Source organism: Oryzias latipes, chromosome 24 (genome assembly GCF_002234675.1).
Source record: "Oryzias latipes chromosome 24, ASM223467v1".
In the NCBI taxonomy this organism is placed as follows: Eukaryota; Metazoa; Chordata; class Actinopteri; order Beloniformes; family Adrianichthyidae; genus Oryzias; species Oryzias latipes.
The window spans coordinates 5,103,993-5,116,149 of NC_019882.2; the positions used below are offsets into that span (position 1 = coordinate 5,103,993).

At 37.4% G+C, this 12,157-nt stretch overlaps 1 protein-coding gene across 1 annotated transcript in view; it reads right to left on the reverse strand.

Moving 5' to 3' along the window:
• Window positions 1-1,211: 1,211 nt before the first annotated feature.
• Window positions 1,212-12,157, reverse strand: part of rngtt (RNA guanylyltransferase and 5'-phosphatase) — a 106,765-nt gene continuing 95,819 nt past the window's right edge. The window contains exons 14-16 of the mRNA XM_023952891.1: window positions 10,388-10,454; window positions 3,862-3,985; window positions 1,212-2,763 (exon numbers count right to left, since the gene is read on the reverse strand). Of these exons, the coding sequence (XP_023808659.1) occupies window positions 2,603-2,763; window positions 3,862-3,985; window positions 10,388-10,454 (352 nt within the window). The 3' untranslated portion in view covers window positions 1,212-2,602. The remainder of the gene's footprint in view (window positions 2,764-3,861; window positions 3,986-10,387; window positions 10,455-12,157) is intronic.

Below are 12,157 nucleotides of genomic sequence, written 5' to 3' on the forward strand. Positions count from 1 at the left end.
ATGTAGCAGAATAACATCAAAATGCAGTTGTGAATCCTGCACCTGCCGCATGAGAAAAGTGGTGCCTCAGCGGCAGTCACCCCGCCACAAAAAGGTGAGCGCGGCTTTGATGGGAATCTTCCGGCTTTCATGTGCAGCCAGAGGGGGGAGAGAGCCTCGGAAGCACAGCTCATCTACTCTGCTATAAGGAGAGCCGTCGCCTCGGGCGTAGTCAGAACTACACAGTAAAACGCGCATGCATGCAGGAATGATGTTTGACGCACCTCTGCTACCCTCCTCTTAACTTTAATTCATTTCTTGCTTCCATGGTGCACAACAATCCATCTCCTTTATCTTAAAAAGGCTCAGATTCTAACTTAAGCCAAAAATAAAAACCCTATTTATAGCAAATGACCAAAATTCCTCAAAATAATAATAAAAAAATCGAGTTTCAGTTTGAGGCACAAAACTATTGTCATAAAAATACAATAAAACGCTCATTTAACTATATTTGTTTTTGGGTCATTTTACTTAGGAACGTGTGACGTCAGCTTTAAAAACAAACAACGAAAATGTTTCCAGGCAACAATGTTTTCCACTGTGATTGCAGCAAAGGGGGACTGATGAGCCCGCTTAATATTGGAGGAGTGTTTTCATTATGCCGCCTCTCAGGGAGATCAGGGGGTCAAACACAGGAGACACCAGGAGCCGCTGCCGGAGGGCCCTTCAGCAGGGCACTAAGAACATTCATGGCAGTCAGCTGCATCTTTAAAACTCCTCATGATCATCTGGTAGTGGTGGTGGGGGGGTCCAGGTTATGATCTTAGGGTTGCAATTAAAGAACATGTGCACGGAAACAGCAACATATTGATCCTAATTGAACAACTTCAGGAAAATTCGGAATTTATTGGATTATTATAGTTTTAAGAGAGAAAAGTTGAAATTTGTTTTCTATTGTTTGCTGCAAAAAATGTAAAACATAAATATAAATACAAGTCAAAACTGTCAGATAATAGTATGGATTGAATTGGAAGTTACTAAGTTTAAGCAAAAAATAATATTTCATAACTGATTAAAAATATTAAACAGCTAAAACAAGAACACAAACAGATTGGTCTGTAACAATGTGCTTTCTGACAGTAATGCCATCACCAGCAAGTAAACAAACGACTTTAATCTCTTGTAAAATTATTTTATTATTCTAAAACAATAAAAAAATGGAGAAAACAATGGTAACTATAACTATTTTATTTACAAAATTAGACAACTTTTACGTAAAGAGCCCCTAGTGCTTGCTAGGTGAACTGCATGTGGCCTGTTTTAGTTTCATTTTCAAGGAAGCTTCAATCTGGAAGTTAAAACTAATTAGGACAACACTGCAAAAAACATCGAAACAGGTAAAAAAAAAACATTCTTAAAATTGAAAATATTTTCTTTAAATAAGGAAAAATAAATTTGCCAACGGGGTACAAAAAATTGCCTTACCAAAAATTTTAATTTTGAGAAAACAAATTCTAGTCACTTAGACGTGTTTTCTTAAATTTTACGACAAGACAGAAATGAGCACATTGTTTTCTTGAAGAAGGGTTTTTTTAAAAATAAAGATTTGGTTTTTGTAGTGCAAATTTCCTAAATTGATCTAATACAGATTCACAAAAATGCTTTTATTTCTATTTGTTATTGTACTTCCCTCCGGTCGGTGTTTGGCGTTCACCAAAACCACACGCCACAAAGACAGCTTCTTCCCCTGAGCTGTCACTCTCATGAACTCTTGGACCCCCACAGAGTACGAAACAACACATGAGAATTTTTTAAACCAGTTTACATGTTGCATAGATCTTTATTTTTCCTATTTTTATTCTTTTACATCTATTTATGCCTTGTTTTTGTGTGCTTGTGTTGTCTTTGCACGTGAGAGCATCCGCTACTGCAGTCATTCAAACTTGGTCTATAAAGCTGATTTTTAAATTTCCATTTCAAAACCAATTTTGTCTGGTTTATGTACTGGCGTTTAAAAAACACAAAAGTAGACGTATAAATAAAAATAAGTTATTTTTTTTACATTAAAAAGCATCAGCAGGAGGATTTTCTACAGCAGAGATCCAAGTCAAAAGTTGGTCGATGGATTTAAGAAGCAATAATTTAAAGTCATAAACAGATTACATGTATGATAGAAAAAAAGTTCAGAGTTCTGTTCAATGAACCCAAAGGATTTCAACACATCGACGATGGAAAACTGAATGCATGAATCCGACAGCCTGAGGTTGGATGGTGTTTACTGCTCTCTCAAATGAAACTAAGGAACCAGTTGGCAGAAAAATAAACACGGTCTGTCAAATGATATTTGCAGACATAATGCTGCCGTTGACAAATGCCAATTAGTGAATAACAAAAGGACAAAAGGAAATGCAGTCACAAAAATACCCTAACCATCGTCACGCTTAGCATTTTAATAAGAACACAGGCAATTAAAGCTACAAAGAAGTTTACAAGTCAAACGTGTAACACTGACGCTGAGGGTTTGATAAAGTAATGGTGGTTCAGTATGAAAAGCCTTTCGCTGTTTTTGCTGTAGGGAAGGTAGGGCTGGTGATTCTGCTGTTTCTGTGCGTCAGTCCGGAGGCTACGGGATGTCTCGGTTGGATCTTTTCGGAGGGGGAGGGGGCATTAGCTGAGAGTCTGGGTCTGATGGGCGTTTGTGGTTCTGAGCCCCTTGAGCGCAGCGATCCACATACTCCAAAAGGATTGCTTTAGTGACGGGTTCCTGGATGCTTTTGCACACCGCTGTGGAGATAAAAAGGGTAAAATGAGCTCTACTTAATAAATGGCCTAAATGAATTCATTTAAATTCAAGCTAAAACTGACACAGTCCTGTCTTTTGAGTCATGTCCCATCATGGACAACAACGGGTGATCCTGTGACAAAAGGTTGCTGGAAATAGCTCGTCCCACTCAGCTCCCTAGAAACCTCCATGATGGAACCACGACACAATGATGATTATTTACAATCGCTAAAGAAATCAAAGTGTTATGAGCTCGGGGGAACAGTAACCTCATCTTTCTGAATATTAGATAAAAGGTGCATTTGCCATCTCTGATCCAAGGCTGCAGCACAGTCAGCCCCAGAACTAAAGCTCAATAACTCTGGACGATCTTTTCAATCTCCTGCAATCCATTCACTTCATTTTTAAATAAGATTCTCTTGCTAGAGCCTCTTGTTTTTATGGCTTCAATTTCTGCCTTTATGGCGCGCATTGCACAGCAAAGCCGAGTCCACATTTTGAGTAAGCACAACACTAAAACTGTACAGGTGAAGCCGCTCCATTTCTCTTTTTTATGTTTTTTTTCTGAAGAGTGACGCAGCAAAGTCAAGATATGTTTTCAGAAAAAGTTTCACCTCCAATGTTATTCTCCTGTTTTTAGACATTCAAGAAATCCTGGACTTTTATTTAAACACTGTTAAAATAAAGTGATTTCCTTCCTAAGTAATTAAATAAAAACATTTTTGGATGCAAATACTTACCAAAAGATCACATTTGAGATTTGATTTGGTTTCATTTCTCTGACAAATAATTCACTGTGTCATCAGCAGACTGAAGTGTGTGTGTGTGTGTGTGTGTGTGTGTGGGGGGGGGGGGGGCTGAGCCAGGACAGTGAAGTTTACACATATTAAACTCAGAGCTCATTTTTTAATACACCACAGATCATCAGTCTCATCCGCACATGCAGAATTTCATATTGCAGATATCTAACAAAGACAAGAAGATGATGAAAATTGGATCAAATAAGCCATTAATCACAGAGTGACCGGTCGATTTGGGCTCTGATGTGTCTGCTGATAGAATTAATGAACTGTGGGAGGGAGAGAGGAGCGAAGTCTCACCCATGGCGGTGTCGTAGGAGTTGGGGAAGCTCTTGTCCACCCTCTGCCTCATGAACACCCAGGTGTTGTTGGCAAAGGTGCACTCGATAATCTTGTTGTCGTACTGTTTCAGCTCTTTGGTGGCCTGGGTGGACAAAAATACAAAATGGACTTTTCATGTAAGCAGTTGTAGGCATTTTTTTTTTTTGCCGGCGGGACAGCCTTGAATGAAATTAACCATAAAGGCTTTAGTAAAACTCTAGTTTTAATGTATTCTCATATCAATGACTTTTAATGAAGTCTGACCTTTACTGATGTTTAGAATGTAAAAGCAAGATGCAAAAAAAAAAGAAAAAGACTGATAATAAACCCAAAAATGTGGGTTTATTATAGAATGTTGTTGCGAGCATAAATACCACTAAAGCCCATCTGTGAAAGTTTCAATTGAACATATGGAGATTCAAATCTTGGTTATAAACTTTATAGCCTTAATCATCAGTTAAAACGAAGACAGTTAGTTTGAAAACAGAAAAACACCACGTTTTAGAGAAGATGAATGAAAAATGTTTTTTTTTTCCAGTAGATAAAACAAGAAAAACCACATTAAACAACAAATACACAGGAAAATTAAAGATCAAAACACTAGTTTGAAAGGTTTAAATAACTGCACAACTAAAGGTTTCATACATACTGGCTATACAAAGTGGCTTACAGGGGCAAAAGCTTTAGTAGTGTACATAAAACTTAAAAAAAATACAATAAATAACAGTGTGAGGGCAATATTTTATGCAAGAGAAGAAAAAAAGCTTGGACTAATACATATAGTGGTGGAGGGTTACTGGACTGGGCCTCAACCATTATGTGAGACACCGGTTTGGACAAATGTAAAAATAAAACAGGCTCTTCGAACTTCTGTAGCTGTTCGAGCGTTTATCAGTCCAACTACTTTATCAGATTCAGAATCTGCTGGAATTATGTTAATTGCATAAATGGTGGAAGAGTTACGACAATTTGAAGAACGTCAACGCTGGAGCTAAAACTCAGGTGTTAAAGGATTAACTCGTCTTTCTCAGCACTATGTTTAATGCTACGTTGGCAGGCTAAACAGATTGGAACAACCCCAGTACTACTGATCTACACCCGGTCTAGGTTTCCCTTGTGTCATAAGCCATAGTGGTTACCTGGTGAACTAACCTGGTTCCACTAACTTTATATTTTCAAACCACTCCTAATCAGGAAATTGTTGGACGGAAGCAAAACTGGGTCATACAAAAAGATAGCTGGAAATCTGGAACAGAAGTTAAAAAAAAGGTAGCAGTGGGTCAATTTAGGGCTGGCTTAAGGCTTCGGTGGAACTTCAACAATTGTTTTAGACGACAAAATGGCTTTTTTCTGCTTTGGGATTCATAAAGGACTTTTGAATTCAAACCTACGGTTTTGTCATAGACTGATTTGAAGGTTTTTCTTTGTATCTTATCACCACTAAACCCCACTTTTCTGAAAATAAAGCATTGATAATCAACAGTAAAGTTACTCGCATAACAAATCTACCTATAGTACAAGTCACCTAGAGGTTACCAGTTACATTGACGGGGCTCCAGTTACTTTACTATCTGCATGAAGTTGAAAGTCAAAAGCCAAATCCGAATTCTTCCTCTACGACTTCTCTCTACCTCTCCAATTGTAGGGGCATTTGGAGGGTTAGGGTTGTCCAAAATAGTTTTTTCCATGTTGCGCTGTGCTGCGAGGGTAAGTGCTTTTCTTCATGTGGGTGTGCTCTGATGCACAGAGTTTTGCATTTAAATGTAACAACTTTTTGTTTTAGCATGACCTTTTTAAAGTTATAAAACCAATGGTTTTTTGTTTATGTATTTTTTAACATCTTAACTCTCTGTTTGGAGGGCTAAATGTAGGGGTAGGGAGAAGCCGTAGAGATAAGGGAAGAATTTGGATTTGGCCATAGTGATTCCTGTTGAACTAGAATTTCTTGAAGCAAATGATTGTTTTCTTGCGTTTTGTTTCAAAACTACATGCCCCCCAACCTTGTCTTATTGACATGGAAACATGTAAAAGAAATGTATTGCTTACTTTTAAAGTTATTCTAATTCTTTAGATAAAAAATGAGTCCCTACAAAACAGCACAACACGAGTGCCTTGTGTACTCCATCCCTCAATAACAAAGTGAAACAGTTTATTCTCCACCTACTGCACAACTAAGATCAATGACTTATTGTGTCATACTCCTCTTTGAAAGCAAAGTCGATGGCGTACTCCAACACACCGAAGTGTATGAAAATGGCACATAGTGCTGAAGATCAAGTATGAGTCAAAGAAGACATTTGAGCATCTGTTGTTTATTTGTCACGGGACTGCGTCTCACTGAGAGGATTCTCAAGACTTGGAAAATGCAAATGTCTGAGCTCCTGGGGGAAAAAAAATGCCAGGCAAGTGCTGCTGAAGGAGGTTTTAAATAACAAACATACAAACTATTGGGAAGGGATCACATGCAACCTCCAACTTTAGGTTTTTACAGTAGATAAAAACCCAATCCGGACTCTGAACTCGAAGCTTTAGAGTGAACACGTCACCTTCGGTCAAAGTCTGATGGCAGCAATTGCCGGAAAAGCACCAACGTTTGGCAAAACACTACAAAGTAAAAGCTTATGTGATCCTGGAGTGTGGGACATCTGGGTTCACAGCGGGGGTCGAAATCACACAGGAAAGACAAAGTGTGAGGACGAACAAAACAGATGGAAGAAAAGCAAAGTGTAAAAAAATATACATAAAAGAAAATTTAAAGTAACGTTTCTGCTCAAACATACAGACCGTTTTTGATTTCTTCACACGTAAAGAATGGAAGTAGCAGCGACACAGTCTCCAGGCTTTTCTAAAGCCTGATGCAGTGCAGTGCCAGAAAACTGTGAAGGGCAGCACAGGCAGGCAGGACGTGGGGCCACAGGCTGGATCTCTGCCTGCTGGTGAGGGGCGATATGCTGGCTGCCATTTTTCTTCAACACTTGGTGTTTAATCCATCCAAATCTGTCTCATTACTGCGGCACACGTGCACCACCAGTTATGAGCGGCATTACAAACTAACCAGTGCTGCATGACCGCGGAAAATGAGAATAAAAAAAAAAAGTAATGAAGTTCTCCAACATTTACATGAACAGTGATTTAAAATAATAATAATACAATATAAAACAGCTACGTTTAAAACTGACAAAATGAGTTTTTTTTTTGTTTAAGCACAACACAAGTGGAATGACTATTAAAAAAACATTTAATGAATATCTGTTTAAATAACTTCTAAAAATATGGACTTTAAAAAAAATAATTTTGGATTTATGAAATACATTCAAGAGAAATAATTCAGACAGCCTCTATTGTTTCTGACATTAGTCAATCTTTCCTGATTAAACACAAGAATTTATTTTAATTTGGTGACTTTCACATCTTGAAAACTTGTCACTACCTACAGCATGCGGCTTTGTATCAACATTTAGCCTTTTGCACCAATAATAATCCTTATTTATCACTTACATTCAATGTTTTTGAGTTGATAAAAAGTTCTATGAATTGCTTAAGTGGAGAAAAAGGCTGTTCTCATGATGGTAAACGGAGGCACCAACGATGCAGTTTGAGGATAGACAGATATTCATTGAACATTTTTACTTAAATAGGTGTTTTATTATAAAAGAACCACGAAAGAATGGCGATTTTAGGACTGAACCTGGTAATATTTGTCTGTGAAAGCAGAAAAAGAGAACGTTGACATCTACAGTTCAGTTCGTACAAAAGCCTACAGTGTATTTTAGCAAAACTAAGTGTACAAGGACGAAGATTCAATGAACCTTTTTTCCTCTATAAAGATGGAAAATGTATATAATAAGAAGCTGAAATCTGCAATCTACATTCCCTGCATTCTGAAGTGAAAGCAGAAGAAAAAAGTACAAAAACTTAAGTCTTTCTATTGAAGACGAATCTCTGTACAAGTCCAGGATTATGTAAATGTCCTCGGATAAGAAGAACAGACAAAAAGCAAACTTCATTCTGATGCCGTTTCTGCCATCTGAGCTTTTACAGCCACAGCTCAATACAGTCAAACCTCAATCTAATAAAACGCCCTTGTAGATCGTTGCATTAAGCTTGGCCACTGCTACATATTACATTGAATAGATACCAGTACAGATGAATAAATATCATATGTTCTCATTTCCCTGAATAGGTGGCTTCTTTGCCTCATGGTCTTTGTTTTATTTCTACATTAATCAGACCTGCAGGTCTGCAATGCTGCAGCGCTGGGGTCCCTTTTAATAACAACAAGCAAGAACATATGACGCAAAAGTATGAATATGAAGAAATTCCCTCTGAAGGAACAAACATTTTCAAAATGAATGTTCAATTTTTCATCTATCCTGTCAGAATGACTGCAGCCGTTGTCCTCATAGCATTAATATTAAGTTTGGTTGAGATAAACAATAGAAGTTATAAGATTAAAAAAAACAACCGTAACGTGTTTTCACTGGAAGACAAATTCAGCTGTCTGATGAAAAGACAATGTGGATTGTGACCCGAAGCGTTCAGGCTGAGTGCAGCATCAGAGAAGAAAAACAAGGTAATAATGTGTAAGTGAGGTAAATGAGGGGAGAGTGGGTGACAGCACATTACTAGATTGACAGGTTTCATCAAGACAACCACTGTGCAGCCCACAGAGTACCTTTCTTACAAACTCCTAAATGATCTGGTTGTTTTGAAGTGCAGCAGGCCAGGAGGGTGGAGAACGGCAACAGTCTCAATTAAACTGACATTTTAAATCCCTTTTTAATACCACGGCTAACAGCACAAGCAGAAATAGTGGGTGGGTGGGGGGTGGGGACTATGTAAAGAAAGAAAATCGTCTTTCTAGCCATTTCTGATTTCCATATAGTGTTCAGCATAAATGAGTACTCCCCACTACATTAGTCAGAAAACCTTTAGTGTCCTTTCAAAATCAACATTTTCTGTAAAATACTATACTACAAAATACACCTACAAAGGTGAACAACTGATTGCAAACAAGATATGCTAATTTGCACACACAAAAAAATTAATTCAAGCCCATGTTGCAAAAATGAGTACACCCCGGTCATAGTCTTAGGAGAAAAACCAAACTTAAGACTGCAAAAATTCTAATTAACAGGCATTCAAACCAAAAATTACAACATTAGGAAGGAATGTTCACTATTTAAAGAAGGAGGACGAATTATTTCCAAAACAATTCTCAGTCTGAAAGGGCAATCTAATAAACAATCATTAAAGCTTCGTCTGAAAAATCATTCCTCTTTGGAACTAATCAAAATTACAACAAAACGGAGGACATGGAGCCAGTAAAATGAAGATTTGACTATTTTGGAAATTACAGAAAAAGTTAGCTTGATTTGCTTCCTTAGAAGCCAAATGTATTTTTATGAGCTAGATGTACCTCAATGTGTTGGAATTATGATCATGCATTTAAGCAAGGCAATAAATGTCCAAACTACTTTGTTGCTTTGACAACAAACTCACACTTACTGTGTTTTGGTGTCACATTTATCAAGAACAGTGTTGTGGCCGCAACTACAAGTCGTCACTAATTTGGGGAGCATTTAACTACTTTTAATTATTTATAACAAAGTCTTCTGACTTGAACTGCATAAAAAAAAATCCATTTAACAACAAAATAGTGAGATAAGAAGAGACAGGGATGACCCTGGGGCTGCAGCTTGTGCTTTGTCTCATTTGAGGGAACAAGCTGCAGACAGAAAATCCAGCGTGTTGAGCTGCAGAGCCCAGGGCTAATACATGGGAATCCGTTACAACAACGAGGACACCCAAGGGAACAGAAAAACTCATTTACTGCGTTTCTGAACCATAACTGTTGGAAAGTATAAACATACATTTAGCTGAGAGGATAACACTTCCATTTCATACAAGCGAATTCCCATAAAAATAAAGCCAATGTAAAATGATGTGGCTTCTGCCTCAGAAAAGTGAATAGGAATAATAATAGAGGGTGGACTGCACTCAACAAAGTTTGTTTTGGGTCAAAAATAACAATGTTTTGGAATGGAACTTTATATTCACCTAACTGATGGACAGTCATCTGACATGTCACATCCCATTTTAGCTTTATTCCCCTTTAAATTACTTTCAAAACTAAATATTTAAAACACATTAAAATACCTTCCCAAACCATGCAAACATAAAAAAGATGTTGTTGCCTTAAGGGTGCAAAAATGTATCCTGATGTTTTTGCCTCATTTGCAGCTTAAGGATTTATTCAGAGAGCGGCTGCTGGAATAAATCCCAAATTGTTGCACACAAAAAAAGCCTCAAGATCAAATACCGATATTTTAGAAAATATGTTTAAAACAACATCAAGATCAAAATATAACAAGGGGCAAAGAAAACTGAAAACCAAGGATTTCAGTGTTGTTATTGTTAAAAGGAGGAAGCTGGAGGAAAACAGAGGGCCTTCAGATTGTTAGGGCGAGGATGCATTCTACAAAACAACACATATTTTCCTCACCTTCATCTTTGCAAAGGGCATGTCATAATTGCCAACGTAGAGGAGCCCGACGGTCTGTGTCAACAGCCTGCGGAGACGAAAAGATCACGGTTAACACCCATAACACCCTTAGTACAGGACTTCAAGATGAAAGTGCCAACAGCAGGGCAAAAATCTCTACTCCACTTCCATTTACTGGCTTGTAACAGAACAACAGAGAAGTGAGATTACACCTCTTGAAGCCCATCTGCCTTGCTACACAGCGTCATGATTTACCATCCAGAGAGTAAGCTACATTCTGCCATACAGTCGAGGCCTTAATGTAAGTGAATTTAGACACTGAATTATTGCTCTCAATTATACATTTCTACCTATGTGACAGCTGAACTGCAACACATTTTGGTTAAAAACTTCAAAATACATAGATATTCAAGTTTAGAAGGTATAACCAATTAATATAATTTAAATATAAATTTAAGAGTTGATTTAAGGGTTTTAGGAAATAACGGAGCTGTTCTGTATGAATGTATCATCCGGTTAAATGTCTGGCATTTGGAGACTCCAGCAGTGAACCAATATGCAAAAAAAAAAAAAATGCAAATGATCAAAAACGAATCCATAAGAATGACAGCATAGATATTATTAATGACCAAAGCATCAATATGTTGCATTTTTTATTTTATTATTATTTATTTTATTTTTCATTTTTTTATGTTGCATATTTTTTGTATATATTTTATTTTTATTATTGTGATTATTATTATTATTGTTATTATTATTAGTAGTAGTATTGATTAATTATTTATTTATTATGAATCTAATTTTCGATAATAATTTCAATAATAATTGTACTCAAAATTTTTAATAATTTAATATTCTTAATAAGTTAATATGATAGATTATTATAATAGATTATTTCTGAATGTCGTTTTTTGCTGCCACAGATATATGAAATTTATATTGGGATTAATAAAGTCATCCATCCATCCATCCATCCATCCATCCATCCATCCATCCATCCATCCATCCATCCATCCATCCATCCATCCATCCATCCATCAATCAATCATTTGGGGGAACATGAAACAATACAAAGCAGAGCATTGCTGATCCAAGAGAAAATGAGAGATGTTGATGGATGGCAGTTTCTTTTTTCTCATAAAATACCAAAAATGTGTAGTGCCCTGTGTTGAAGACTATAAGGAAGTGTGACAACAAAAAAACAGAATGATATCTCCAATTTCTGAATTGAATAAATAGATTTTCGCACATGACTGCTAAGATTCAGTTAAATACAGCAACCATGATTGGCAGTATTTCTACTAGATAAACAATGACCCACTTATCACTGTGAGGAGTCAGCACAGTCCATTAAGCCTCAGTCACAACTGTTCTTAGGCCTAGATCTGAAGGTGAAAATGGGCAAACCTGCACGGTTCACACAGGTGGCTCGCATGAAATATCAAGGTCGTAGAGCGCTAGGTGAGCTGGTAGCGTGAAATTATTCACACATTGCAGTGGGCGACAGGTCATGGAAGACACTTTCACAACACGCCAGGGCAAAGTAAGGGCAAAGTAGATGAGACGAAGGTGCGTTGGACAGATTTTTCCCTTTTTTCAACCCTCCCAAAAATTTGGACTGCGCAAGGGGCCTGTGAGTGCTGTTCATGTAAAGTCTGTGCTCTTTGGATTGTTAGAAGTGAGGAAATTAGACAATCAGAGCATAGCTTGTGTGGGCATCCTACGGGCACTTACATGTCATGTGCACACGCCACGCGTGCTGCATTTGCA